The sequence below is a fragment of the Varanus komodoensis genome, unplaced genomic scaffold (assembly GCF_004798865.1).
Source record: "Varanus komodoensis strain SLA01 unplaced genomic scaffold, ASM479886v1 scaffold22, whole genome shotgun sequence".
Lineage (NCBI taxonomy): Eukaryota > Metazoa > Chordata > Lepidosauria > Squamata > Varanidae > Varanus > Varanus komodoensis.
The window spans coordinates 15597769-15613022 of record NW_025335606.1 but is presented as its reverse complement, the minus strand read 5'-3'; the positions used below and the strand labels follow the sequence as shown (position 1 = coordinate 15613022).

The 15254-nt window shown below is 39.4% G+C and overlaps 1 protein-coding gene across 1 annotated transcript in view; it reads right to left on the bottom strand.

Annotated features, from left to right (window-relative positions):
* WDR70 (WD repeat domain 70) overlaps positions 1-15254 on the bottom strand; it is a 144612-nt gene that overhangs the window by 111158 nt on the left and 18200 nt on the right. Inside the window, exons 6-7 of the mRNA XM_044431200.1 lie at positions 11449-11508; positions 6917-7050 (exon numbers count right to left, since the gene is read on the bottom strand). Coding sequence (XP_044287135.1) covers positions 6917-7050; positions 11449-11508 — 194 coding nt within the window. The remainder of the gene's footprint in view (positions 1-6916; positions 7051-11448; positions 11509-15254) is intronic.

Here is a 15254-nt window from a genome sequence, read left to right as displayed (position 1 = left end):
CTGGTAAATGAAATTTGGATAAGGATATGGGAAGCCTCATGGTGCCTTTCCATGGCCAAGTAATCTCCCTGAACAGTAATTCTGGAACTACCTGAGAACAAAGGATTGGGACCCACTGAGGGAGAGGAGTCATGGTCCTAATTCCTGACAAACAAGCTACTCTATACTTGACTAAGCTTTTTATTGAGTCACCAAAAAAATAAGCAACCTTTTCTATTTAAAAACAAAGAACTTGGTTCTGTTTCCTGTCTCCATGTGTTATTGAAGAATATACATTTACTGATAGAAATACAGAAATTACCACCTTTAGTTGAACATAGTATGCATCTATTTAAGTTATTAAATCTGAATAACCCTGAATATTAAATCTGGGGTTGAGAAGTGGTACATAAATATGACTAATAGATAAGTACATTACTAGCCTTCAGGTACTACGTATTTGGGGTGTTCCCCCCAAATTACATGAAACTCGTATATAATGTATACATGACCTGCATAAATATTAAGACTCTAGAACAGTGATGGCAAACCATTTAGAGACCGAGTGCCCAAACTGCAACCCAAAACCAACTTATTTATCGCAAAGTGCCAACACAAAAATAAAACATGAAAACAGAGGGTTTAGTTCAGAAAAAACAATTCACAGCCAGTCCAAGCAAATACATATATAACCATGGCAGATCACTCACTGGCCATGCAAAAGCTCGGACAAATGATGGCTAAAGACTCACGGCTCATGATGTCATTGCCTGGTGCTGCTAGTCCTTTCCAGGACACCTCATTTTTCGAACCCGAAACTACCCTGGTGCACACCCCTAACCCTAATACAGGATGAAAGTTCCACTGAAAAGGGCAATTTTGAAAAAGCCTTCATTGAGTAGCGTTTTCTGCACAGTTCATCTTATCTGCCCATTCTAAACACATTCCAACCATCAAAATCACACCAGGACACATCGTTTTTCTAACCCTAGTCCAGTGATTGTGAACCTTTTTGAGACCGAGTGCCCAAACGGCAATCCAAAACCCACTTATTTATCACAAAGTGCCAGCACTGCAATAAAACCTGAAAACTGAGGTTTTAGTTTAGAAAAAACAACTCACACCCAGTCCAAGTGAATATATATATATCCTTTGCATCACACTGACCGGTCATGCGAAAGCTAGGGTGAATCGCAGCTTGTGAAGTCATCGCCTGGTGCCACTACTTTTTTCCAAGCATGCGCATGGCCCCTATGTCCACTGTTATCCAATGCTCAGCTGCTGGGGCGATGCTGGGGCGACTTGGCTTGTGTGCCGACAAAGAGGGCGCTGCATGCCCACTGTGGCACACGAGCCACAGGTTCGCCACCACTGCTCTATGTTCTTTAGAACTCTTTGTTGTCTTTATTTGGAATTAACAATTATTTCTCATAATGTATTCATATTCATTCATTTTGCTTTTAACAGGATTCAATACATACAGCAGAAAGATGAACAAAGGCAAGCCAGAATATCACTCTAAATCCAATCACATATAGTGAGAAGAAAGGGAGAAAGTGATATTCAAAAGACCCCAAAGCAGCCTCTTTTGACTTTCCAAAGCTAGGAGATTTTCACTCTCCCCCTTATTGTTCCTCAGTCTGGAGATATGGGAAATTTCACAAGAACAGATAGTGATGAGCATTTAAGATCAGGGCTGCCAAATTCAAAAGCTAACATTGGTCCAAGAATTACCAAAAGCATTTACAACATTCAGTGACCTTAACAGAACGTTCCTGACGCAGTGATTAATAAATCGCAGACATTACAGTTCTTGATACTGTTCTTAACAGTGTGGTGTGGGGGCAAGGGAGAGCTGAGAAACAAAGAGCGCATGGTGTGAGTACATGCACGTTGTCTTTGAGGGAGAGCGAAAGGGAGACAGTTATGACTTATTTGGAGTTTTTTTCCTTTAAAAAAAGTAAATATTAAATAAAAAATCAAGCTTTAAAAATATCTTAACTTCCACAGAACATTTAGCATGAAGTTGGAAAAATCAGCAAAGTTTCAGTACATGCCATTCCTTATGTTATTAGTCCAGATTAAAATCGTAATATAATAATAGTGCTGTAATATTAAGCAAGTTATAAGGTCAATCACATTATCTGCATGTGCAAATGCTTTTTTGTAAATGTCTCCCTTTGGAAGGTGTCCCATCCCTACAAAGCTACCAAGCAGCTCTTGAATCTGCCACAAATTCAACGAGGAGTTTTGAGTATTTCACGTAAAATAAAGTTACATGCATTTTCCTGCTCTTTCCCAATTTATTTTGTACAAACATCTCATAGAATAAACTAATGACAATCTACTTTTCTCCACCCTAACACTAGCTCATGTGGCTTTACTCTGAAATCATGAGATTGGTATGACCATGTTTTCATGGAATGGAATACTGTGAACTGGCTCTGTGCTTACACACATAGCCCTTTCACTCCTTTTTCCTCCTTCACCTAGTGCAAATGGCTACAGAAACCCAAAAGGGTTGGCATATCATGCCATCTAAATCTGAAATCCTGATTTGTTGCCTGGCTTTTAAAGCAGTTTGTTCTAATTTGGAAACAACAAATTTAGGGTTCAGTCAACTTACTTTAAATGATTTGTGAATTTCAAAAATATATAATAAAAAATTAACCTACATTGCATGAGATTAAATGTGTCCATTCTGTGTATGCATATGGAGTTTATATACCTATGTATTATGTGTATGGAAGGAAATTTACTACTGTCCATAGAAATATGCATAAGTTTCAACAAAGGCAAGTCAAATATCCCTATATTTACCCATGGATGGCTGGAATCTAAATACCACCTATTAAAGTGTTGAACAAGTCAGTAAATCCTCACTCCATTATACTATTGCGGGGCCAAAACTAATTGTTATATTAGTTGTTTGTTATAAGGCAATGGAAAATCCATTTACACAGATTGTATGTAAGATTCCAAAAAGAGAATAGACAGTTAAGTAGAACACGTACTTCCATAAATGTTAAAACATTTTTCCTATACAAAGTGTGTCAGTATTGTAATCTCACCCTGAAAAGACATTGCTGTTGGGCATTGCTAGAACATGGGAGAAGAAAACATTAGCTGTATCACATCTTCAACTGCTACATCCTTACTGAAAAGGCATCTAATAAAACAAATGCTAAGGCAGCATTTCATACGTAGGTCAGTCAAAATAGAGCAACCTAATTCATTATTCTATTCTTGCTCAAGATCCAATGTATCATATTTGTTCACTGACAATCAATATTTATAGAATCATATTGTAGGTTAATATGTCTGATCAGCCTTGACAAGCAAGTCTAAAAATGGAAGAGACCCTCAAATACAAAGGGCTGCAGGTTTAAGACCAGATGCTAACAGATGTTTTAACTGAATGTATTGCCATTCAGCTGTAGCAGGCAAAACATATTTGGCAGGAAGAGTGGAAAATTACAGAAAGTTATCTCCTTTTCCAGTAACTGATCAAGTATAGAAATCTACTTAAGCATCCAAGTCTGCAATTTATATGTTTTCTTAACTATTTTAAATTTTCGGTTTCCTCATAAGGTTAATCTGGCATAAGAAAATGGATCAAACTATTTCATGCCATACTCCTCTTACTGCTGCAACTGCAGGAGGTAGACTATCTGTTTTTATATACTGAGAACCAAGTGTAAACCGTCTGGGAGAGAGTCATGACCAGAAGGTTCCAAAGCTGGAGAGGGGGGCAATCGAATCTGGGTGGATTAAACCAAAATTTAGTGAAAAGCCAAATGATACAGAACCAGATCAGGGAACACAAATCCACCCTCTTTAATTGAATGCAGCATTTTCAAAGATATATGTAGCTGAATGTAACCCTACAGAAAGTGTAGTCACATGTCATATATATTGGGTATAATGTTACCTTAAGTGTATTTACTTTGCCCCACAGATTCAATTCAAGAGAACCATCTAATGTTACCAATCAATTTCTCAAAGTTTAACTCAATAATTTGACATGTCCCTCTGGGAATTAATATTCCCTAGTAGGTAATGCAATCTGAACAAACAAGAAATTGCCAGTTTGTTTACATTGTAAGGAACAATAGACAACAATTCAGGCTTCAAAGAGTCAAACTCTTACCTGAACATTTACTACTTTCCCAATAAACATATTGAAACAAATTCTGCTTGCTGGGAGAGATCATTAGTCAGTTACCTCTTAACCTGTTGCTGTATAGTTGTGGAGGTTAATTAACCTTCTTGCTTAAAAAACCTTCTTGGATGCTTTTGTTTGTTTTTGTAGGCAATGATATGACCCCTCATAAATGTTCTACTAGCCTCTCATTCAAGAGCAAGAGTCTATGGTGCACTTGTTAAGTTTAAAATACAGCAAAGATTGGGAACAACTCCCTGCTAAGAAAAGATACAGTAAAACACCAGAGACCAGAAGGCATTGGCAAATCTAAAAATTGCAACTCAAACACACCAGATTTGTATATGAAATTACCGGTGTATCTGTCTTATAAGCATTAATTAACTGTATCAGAAGGGGATGGCAGAGAATGAGGTGGCTAGATGGAGTCACTGAAGCAGTCGGTGTGAGCCTAAGTGGACTCCAGGGGATGGTGGAGGACAGGAAGGCCTGGAGGAATGTTGTTCATGGGGTCGCGATGGGTCAGACACAACTTCGCGACTAGCAACAACAACTATATCAAGGATGCAGAAACCAGAAATAGTCTGATCCAAAGCAATTAAAACAGCAGATGTATATAGTCCCATCTCTTCTGGGTGCAAAATTCTCCATGATTCAACCATATATGCTTGAAGCACCTTCATCAGCTTCAGCTGATTTATCAAGTACAACACTATCTGGACAGGCAGAATCTAAGCAACAGTAATTCATGCTCTGATAACAGCTTGTCTGGATTATTATAACGCTCTCAATGTGGGGCTACCTTTGAAGATGGTGTGGAGACTTCAACTGGTATAGGACAATTGGACAGTGAGAATAGGACAGTGAGGCTGCTGATGAGGACTGGCCAATACAAACACATAATGTCGGTCCTCCATTAATTTCATTGGTTACCAGTTGAAATCCAGGCCTGATTCAAAGTATTAACATTAATATTTAAAGCTCTGAATGGTTTGGGGCCAGGTTATCTCAAGAAGTACCTCTTCTCATATGTGTCTACCTGAACTTTACATCATCTGAGGTCCTTCTCAGAGAACCCCCTCTGAAGGAAACAAAGAGGGTGGCTACAAGGAGAAGGGCCTTTTAGTAGTAGCACCCCAACTTTGGAACCAGCTCCCCAAGAGGCTTGTCTGGCACCTTCTCACTTACTCTTTTTTTAGTGTCAGGCAAAGACCTTTTTATTTACCCAACATTTTAATAGTTAAAATAATTTAATGAGATGTTATGGCATCTTTACCTTTACCTTTAGTTAAAATATTTTTCTGTGTTTTTATTGATGTTGCTTTCCTGTTGCAGTATATATGCCTAATTTATTTTTTATTGTGTCTGATATTGTTATATTATATATTTTGTAACCTGCCCAGAGAGTCATCTTGGCTAATGAGAAGGATAGAAATTTAATATAAATAGGTATGAATTGGATCTTTGCTCACCTGTTTGGAACTGGAATATTCTTATCTACCAAAGGATGCAAGGACTGATCAAGAATATTTATGCTTTTATTTCAAAAGATTCTCTGATAGAAGAATGAAAGTCTCCACATATATCCCTAAAAGAGACGGCTTGGGAACTCTCTCTGACATTTTGTCAGATATAGAGTGAAGTAAGATGCTCTCCTGCATTATTCAGGATTCAACAGTGCCATGAGTTAAACATAGACTTTTCAAAAGAAACTATCGATCCAAAGATTTAATGCAATCTCTTTATGCCCAACTGCCTTAGCCTTAAGAATGCAGGGATATGAACGAAGCTATCCAACCTGACTTTTTTAAAGCATCCAAGACACTGGCGTTCATAGGAAAAGCACATCTTCTAAATTTTTATTAGACTTATTGGAATTATTCCATTTCCCCCTTAAAAATGACAATATATTCAGCAGCTGTACTTTTTTCTTGGAAGTTTCTAAATTTAAAAATAAAGCGCCACAATTTTACAAGGGCATGGGAAATAGTGGCATGTAGACTAAACATGGGCAACGCATCCTGTGGTAACGAGGGCTAGGTCTGAAATCTTCCTAGTAAAGTAAAACTTCAAGTTTTCCTTGGGCAATGATGAGAATTGCATTATATATTCTTAAAAGGATGCTCTGAACTGAGAACAACAAACAGAAATGTCTTGTGCTTTCAAGCATATGAAACATCTCCAAGGGTAGTAGTGCTTGGGGACCCACTTCAAACACTCAAATTGTAACTTCCAATTCATTTCTTCACGTGTGTCCAACTTCTCCTTTCTGTTTCCTGCCCTCTTCAAAGAGCCACAAAATAGTGGCAATCCACCACATTATCCATCTGAAATGTGTGTCACAACCACAGGACCTTAAGTCCTTTGAGTCTTTTAAAACTGTATCCCAGTTTAAAAGCAATTCATTGGGAATCTTACTGTTCAATACAAACTCCACTAAGATTTCAAAGACAGATGATTCCAAATGCTCTTCATTCATTTGTGGAACCTTTGTGGTAAACCAGCAGGGGAAAAATAGAAACAGATGTTCAGAGGTTTGTTTTTTCAGTAGCTGGCACTAATTTTAAAGATGCTGCTCTTCTTTATCATTATAAAAATACTGAGGCAAAATATTATATGAGAAAGTGATGGCAGTTTTGATGCACAGATCAGAGAGTCACTTTACTGCTATTGTCCCAAACACTCACACATATGACCGCACCTTGGAGACTAGTGCCATACTATATATAACTATGAAGGTATCATTAATTCCTACAGGGGAGAATTAGGACATACCATTCACATGGTTGCAGAGATCGAAAAGCTTGAAGAGATGCATCCATCCCAGCAAAATCCCAAAATCTGACATCATAGTCGTAGCCTCCAGTTATTAAACGGGCACCTGAAGGATCCAATCCTAAAGCAGAGACCTGTAAAGCAAGGTATACAAACTATTACTTAACACATCTGAACAGATACATTTAAACACATGCACTTGCATCTCATAGCAGTAGCTTATCAATACTGTTGATTTGACTATGTCTTATGCCGTGCAAAAACAAGGACAATCCCTCCTCTGCATTCAACCACCCTTCCTGTCCCTGCCCCTCCTGCAACCAAAAGGAGCAATCAACCCAAATCAAGCAGGCAGCTTATATGCTTAGACCTCCCGATCATACATCTGAACTCCAAACAAATATCCAGTAGTTCGAAAACCAGCTTTGTGGTGGGAAACTTTATCTTTCCAACAAAGAAAGGAGGCTTCTGATGATTGCATTAAATCCTTGTTGCTCATCTGCCTCTGAAGAATTACCGAAACTCCAGCCTTCTGTTTTTAATCAAGAGAGTCAGTGCAGCACAGTGGTTACAGTGTTGTAATTGGTGTCAGAATAGCTGGGTTCTACCCCCGTTCAGCCATAGAGCTCACTGGATGTCAGGTCATGTACTGTCAGGCTAACCCATCTCACAGGGTTCTTAAGATAAAATGGAGAGGAGGAGAATCTTGTAAATTCTTAAATTTAAAAAATTAAATTCCTTGAAAGAGGAAGAAAGGTGGGGTAGAAATGTAGTATAATTATCATCATCAAATAAGGAGAAAAGATAAGGAACAAGTAAAAAAAAATTTAAAAAGGGCTGCAAAGGGCAAAGATAGCCTGATTACAGTTATCAATGCTTTGAAAACCTCCTGTCTGGATTACCATGATGTGTTATTCATAAGACTGCTTTGAAAGGAGTCCAAACATTACACCTGGTCTAAAATGGCACGGTGAGACTGTTGAGAGAGACTTATTAACATGGTCATGATATGACAGTGCTTTGTGATTTGCCCTGTTTTCCAGCCCATTTCTGGGTCCAATTCAAGGTTTTGGCATTAAATTTCAAAGCCCTGAGCAACTTGGGTCCTGAAAAAATGCCTCCTCATATATATGTCTCCATATATATGTCTTCTGATTCTTTGGTGCATAATATCAAAATTTCTGTTCTTAATTGTCCTACATTTATTTGTTTATATGTTTCTAAAACAAACACGACAGCCTTTACTATACCAAGTTTCCTTTCACAGGCAGGTACCATCTGGCCTATTCATTGATGAATCCAACCAATTTTGCAAGTAAGGCCTTTATAAATGGAGTGTGCTGTATGTAGTGCCACAGAGGACAAAACCGCATTAGATAGTTGCTGTGTATACAGCTGAAACAGCTGTAAATTGCAAGTAGAGAAAACATGACATTCTGAATATCTCAGTTGATTATGTAACACTTTCCATTGCTCACCTACATGTCAAAACTGTCAGGAGAAAATTTATCCCTGCAGTTTCATTGGGAAAACCACTCTTGTTACAGGCAAGGCAACTGGGAAATTAATTAGGTTTCTGGAAAGGATCCTCAACGTGGGAAATCTTTTCTGATATTTCTCAGCTGCACAGGAACAGAGTCATCAACAGCTTAAATTCATTAGTTTGAAGAGATACAGATGGGAGCCTTGGTGACCTGACCTTTTAGAAGAGTTGGAGAGGCGGACAAGGGGAGCGATGGGTTCTTTAAATCTTGCCTCTGGGCAGCAAGTCACGGAAGGCGGGTGGGAGTGGGCATGGCAAAGTTGGCTTGGCTGTCAAGGAATATTAGTACAGTGTGAACTACTGCACAAGCAACTGACTGTTTTATTATGCAACAGGAAGGAAGGATGTGTGGGAGCTTTGGGTGTTGATGAGATGCACATTAATCAAATTCAGCCACAGATTGAAAACTGACAAGTGTACAAAGACACATTTTTCCAGTGCTATTCTTACTGGATTGCTATTAAGCAGCTTGGGCATTCTGCATCATGCAATCCTATACTGCTTCTAGAATGCACACATGAAGGAAACACATCAAGTATGAACTTCTTACTGGAGGAGAGTGATAACAAGGGAGGGGCCTTCTAAGTGGTGGCACCCAGATCGTAGGAAGTTGTCTGTCTAGTGTCAATATCATTACCTGTTTGTCACCACATAAACACTCCCCTCTACGCCTACACATCTGAATGCATACGATGGGGCACTTATGGCAGTTGCTCCTATCAGGTACAGTATCTTACTATAACATTTTAGCTTTTTAAGGGAATGATCCTAAGACTGCCAAACAGAGTCTAGTGGACCACAGGAGAAATGTGGATCCCCAGTTGTGGCCTTGTACAAGCAGACATAAGTCAGAGCTGTGACAACGAATTTGGACCACCCTCCCCCACCAACACAGCTGGCATGCAAGACCCAGCTGCAATCTGAAGGTCAGAAGACCAACCTCATACCTGGCAGGAAAGCACAGCAATGAGGACTGGCTGAGATACAATGCAGCACCCTGGCAGTGCCATTGTCTGTCCTCCTTGCAAGCAGGCGCTAAATATTTAGACTGACAATCCTGGCCATCGAAGTCTTTCACAGGGTAGAAGCAGTGTGAAGGTGACCTTTGTCCCTGTGCTCCTTCCATCCTCAACAGATGCCCATAATCCATGGAGGGTTATAGGCAGCTACAGTGGAACACCCGTATAGTATAGAGATCCTATACTATATTTTTATTATGAAGCTTATAAGTTTTGCAAACTGCCCAGAGAACTTTGACCATTATAAAAATGAGTAGCATTTAAATGTTTTTATAAAAATTAAAATACATATTTTATTTATTAAAAATAAAATAAAATTTATTTTATTTTACAATAAAATAAATAAGATACAGCATCCAGATAATAACAGATAAAATCCAAACTTAAAACATTTAAAATAATGGGAAAATATGAAGGCGCCAAAATGGTAAAAGCATCGGCGCCAGACACACTTCTCTGGGGAGCTCATTCCATAGCTGGGGCGCCAACACAGAGGAGGCCCTTCTCTAGATAGCCACTCTTCTGATCTCCTGCAAAGAGGGCTCCCAAAGAAGGAACTCCGCTCCAGATCTTAGAGGCTGGGCGGGTATATATGGGAGGTGGCACTCCTTCAAATCTCCAGGTCCTAAGCCATTTAGGGCTTTTAAAATCATCATGAACGCCTTAAATTGGGCCTGAAGTTCAATTGGAAACCAGTGCAGATGGCAGAGGACCAGCGTTATATGTATATATCTGCCAGTCCCTGCTAGCAACCTGGCTTCTCTATTCTGAACCAACTGAAGTATCCGGAATGTCTTCAAGGGCAGCCCCACACAGACCATGTTACAATAGTCCAATCTTTTTATTATAATTATATAATAATTATAGAGTTTTATAAATGAGTGGTATATAAATGAAACTTCCATCTGTGACCTCCCCTCCACTGGCATTACCAGCCATGACTGCCTGAAGGTCACTTCCTCCAGATCACAGCTCCTGCCCACTTTGATGTAATTTCTTCCCTGAACACTTGCATTCCCCCTTACTGCTTTAGATTATAAGGGGTCAATAATCTGTCTCTTTAACTGTAAATGTGGATGGTGCTGTATATATAACAACCATGTGGCTCCTCTCACAAGAATAGCATTTGGCTGTTCTATGCTTCTGAAAAAGCATGAGAGTACACCATGAAAAATGGCTTCCAAACTGAAGGTGAATCAGCCCTCAGGAAAAACAAAAACAAAAAGAGAGTAGCTTTTTTGCTTTGTACTTGAGTCCATTAAATCATAGACTTGTGGAGTGGAAGAGGCTTTGCAGGAAATGCAGGGCAAGAGCTTTCCCAAAAGGTGATTGTCCATCCTCTGAAGAGGTCCAGTGAGAGGGAGCCATACCCATCTAGGTCATTGGTTCCATGGCTGAAAATCTTTTCTCATCAAGCAGTTCTCTCCTAACTGATTCTGTCCTCCAGTCATTTAAGCCCATTAGCTCTAGTCCTAATCTTTGGTGCAGCAGGTAACAAGCTGCTGGATCAGATCTAGACCTAGTCAAACTAGGTCAAACTTAAGAGTAGACAAACTGAAATCAATGAGACAAATCTACTCTGGATATGGGTCTACTCTGAATATGAACATGTTTGGATTCAATTCTTATTATTTTATAAACCTTTTATATGGCAGATCTTTGGGTATTTATAGTGCGCAATACAGGAGCTCCAGGTCTTCTCTTCCCCAAACTAAACATGCCCATTTCTTTCAAAATTTCTTCATATGACTTCTTTTCCATTCAAGTTGTACATAATCCTCAACATGCTCAATGTGTACATTAGTATCACATTGGCTAAGTTTGTATGCTGTTGATAAACATGCAAACAGATATGGAGATTGCTGGGTATGTTGCAGATTAGCAGGCAATTTAATAAGTAATTAGGTAACATTCTGTTCCTAAACTTCTTATCTTAGTGCTCAAAGGAGGCAAGCTGCCAAGATGCTTACTGTTTTTGTTCCATGATGCAATGTAATTTCATGTGAGTCAGGAATTTTCTTCACAGGATCCTGTCAAGAATAATATAATTAAGAGAAATAGTCATTATACATGTGTTTCTCCAGCATAATAAATAAAAGAGCACAATAAAATCCAGAAATGAAGAAATACATGAATATTCACAGAGTACTTTCAATACAATCCTATAAATCAGCCTTCTCCAACCTGAAGGCCTTTGGAGGCATTCAAACCACAACTCCCAGAATTCCCATCCAGCAGAACCATTGACTAGGAATTCTGGGTGTTCCAGTCCAAATGTGCCTTTATAAATGTTTATGAAGAAGTAAGTCTGAGTCTGGCTAACTCCTCAATAAGTGGGTTTAGGCTTGCAGTTTAGCTGGTTTTATGAACAACATTAAAATAACTGCAAATGCTTACTTCAACAATTCCCACAAAGCATTTTCTAAGCCACGAAAGCAAATAAGGTGGGGGCACACTAGCTCTCTAGCTTTCCACTGCCAGAACTTTGGATTTTAAAACCAAAGTATTTTTCAATCCCATTAAATATACTTGTAAGTTTGACTTACAATATAATTAATGACACCATCTACAGATAAGTTAGAAAATAAGTTAGAATCTGTAGAAACATCTACAGATACATATAACAGATAAGTTAGAAACACACTATGCTGTTAAAATCTTATTTGAAATGAGAACATGAGTGTATAACAGTTGTTAGATAAACTACGATAATCATGTAATGCAATGACTAATAAAGATGTTATGTTCTTTTCCAGCAGAAGCATTCAAGTGCCCATCAAATGGTGATTTATGTAGACCACCCTTTACCAGAGTTCTAGGAAGGAGCAGATGATTGGCCAACATTCCCATCTATTTAAGAAAGCAACAAGACAGGCACCCACCCAACGCCTAGTCACTCTGCTCCTAGCAGAACTGCTGAATGTATAAGCCGAAGCACCATCTGCTAGTCTCAAAACAAAAACGAATTTAAAAAAGAGGTCAATTTACTTACTCTCATGCATCCTTACATAAAAAGTTCATTTAGCCATGATAGTCCATATCTTACTTAAATCAGGCAATTTTTGCTGACAGTTTGTATTTTTCTAGGCTTGGGCCAAAACCATTCTCGTTACAGTCAAAAGATGGACTATCCCTCTCAGGAGGTCTGAACCTTTTTGTGCCTGCGCCAGATTCTCCCCCAGGGTAGCTCTTGGAGGCCACATTAACATTAATGAGTAGACCAAAGGCAAAACGAGCAGGGACAGGTACCAAAAATATCGGGCCATTTGGACTTAAAGCTATTGGCATGGTAACAAAGCCACAGGACAGATATTTCACCCTTTTAGAATCATAGGAGGGATCCTTTAGGAAACACAGGATAGTGGTAATGCAAGAAAAGCCAAGGTGGATGAGACTCCGCATCCATCTGGTCCAGCATTCTGCTCACACAGTGGCCAAGAAGCTGTCCACAGGAAGCCCACAAAGAGGACATGAGTGCAACAGCACCCTTCTGCCCATGCTTCTCAGCAACTGGTGTATATAAGGACACTGCCTCTGATACTGGCATGTAGCCACAGGATGCCTTATCCTCCATGAATGTGTCCAAAGCCATTTTAAATGCATCTAAACTTCTGGTCATCACTACATCCTGGGGAAGTGAATTCTATCATTTAAACTATGTGCTGTGTGCTTGAAACAATGTGGCTGCCCACATGTCCTCTCGAACCTTGACTTTCCTGGCTAATAAAAGCTAGTAGAGAAGTGTGGCTGGCTGGGTCTAAGAAGTGGTAGATTCATCTTTACCTGAAGGGGTGGTTCTTGCTCTCCTTAACACAGTAGTAGTGCAACCATCCCTATGTAATCTAATTGGTCCAAATAATATTCCCACCTAGCTCTAGTGAAGATATTTAAGTGGGTCCTGCTGAAGCAACTGCAGGCACTCTTGGAGGACACTGATCATCTAGGTTCACTCCAGTCTGGGTGTCAAATCAGCCTTGGTTGCTCTGATATCAAAAGGTAGTGGGAGCATGACTCTATTAATTCTGCTCAATCTCTCACTGGCCTCAATATCACTGATCATGACATTTTCTAGATGAACTTCATGGGATCAACACTGTGTTACAGTAGTTCAAATCTTACCACCACCTGAATCTGTGTCTAGACCCAGTGGTGGGCTAAATGTAGGCCAATACACTGATGAAGCACCCTGGCAAAACAGAAGCCCTGAGGGGAAGTGGTTCCTGAGTCCAGATGTTAGGCTTATCTCTTGCTCTGGATGAGGTTATGCTCCCTTTCAAAGCTCAAGTTCATAGTTGGGGGTACACCGAGGTCCATCATTGTTGCTGAAGGCTCAAGTAGCCATAGTTGCTCAGGGAAGCCCAAGACACAAGCAACAGAAGAATGTTCTCTAAACATATACATTTAATTAGCTTGCTAACTTTCCCCTTCCTTTCCTTTTAAAGGGACTTCTAGGTGGCTGGAATCAAAACAACAGAGAAGTTTAAGTAGAAGAGCTGGACTAGGCTGAACCAAGGAGCAATTCTCAACATGCAGATATTAAGTGGCATTTACAACTGCCAACTGTACAGCATAAAATATGCAAATTCACCACTGGTATTCCAAGACCAAGTTTCTGAAAATACATTTTGGAGAGAGAGCATTAGCTGTGCTATCCAAGGGATTCCAGAGTTTTAAACAAAACTGTTTAATCAAAACAAAAATTAAGATAACAACCTCCCAGGACAAGCCTTGGCATAACATCTCTTAAAAATAGCCAAATGTTTAAGAGGAATCAGTGTGACCCCATTCCATTTTAGAAACTTTGAACTTCCTACGTTGCAGAATGTACTATAAATATCTCAAACCCACCCCAAGAATGCCTATATATGAACACAATTTCGGCTGCAAGTTAAGATGAATCTAGTAATTTTGTTCCAAGCACTAGGAACACCAGAGAAGCATATATCATATACTGAAGGAAAGCATGTAGGTAGTATAGTGTTAAAAAATAATGACTTCTATGACAAATGGCCCTCAACACTTGCAAGTGTTACCATAAACCTGATTAATTGCTATGCCTGTCTAACTTAGAATCTCATATCATTCCCTCTGTTCCCAATGCTCAAGGGTGAGTGCTGTTGCTTATGTGGCTAAAATGTCAGAAAAGTGGGTGTCATTGTTCTCAGAAGTACAATGACTTATAAGGGAAAAAGCCCAGGCCGAAGGACCTTAAAAGAAGCCTAATAAGCATCCTCAATAGTCATGGACCTTCGACACAGAAGACTTTCAAATAGAATTTCAGACTTTACTATGTATCATACCATAGAGACTTTGAACTTCTGTATAATAAAATTCACTATTCCTCTGACTAATCCCAATTATCACAAATTCATCAGATGGAACCCAGTAACTGGACCAGGTCCCACCAAAATCAACTGAAGGTATAATCCTGTGCAAGTTTAAACAGAAAAAAGGTCTAGACTTCCAGCATACCTCTAGCTAGCTACACTGACTGCAGCATGCTGGGAGTTGTGGGCCCTTCTCGCTGTCCAAGCTTGCATAGGACTGGGCCCTGAGTCATTAGAAGAATGAGTAAATTAGCCCCGTTTTAATATGCACTTCCAAACACGCTGTCCATATATCTCCTCACCGCTACCACATGCAACACAAACACTTCTGCAAAAATATCCATAAAACCTGTATCAGACACAGTGCTCTGGTTTAGATGCAACACTCTATTACAATTTGTTACTACCACAAAAGTACTAGTTTTGGCCTGGCATGTTGCAGTTTTCTG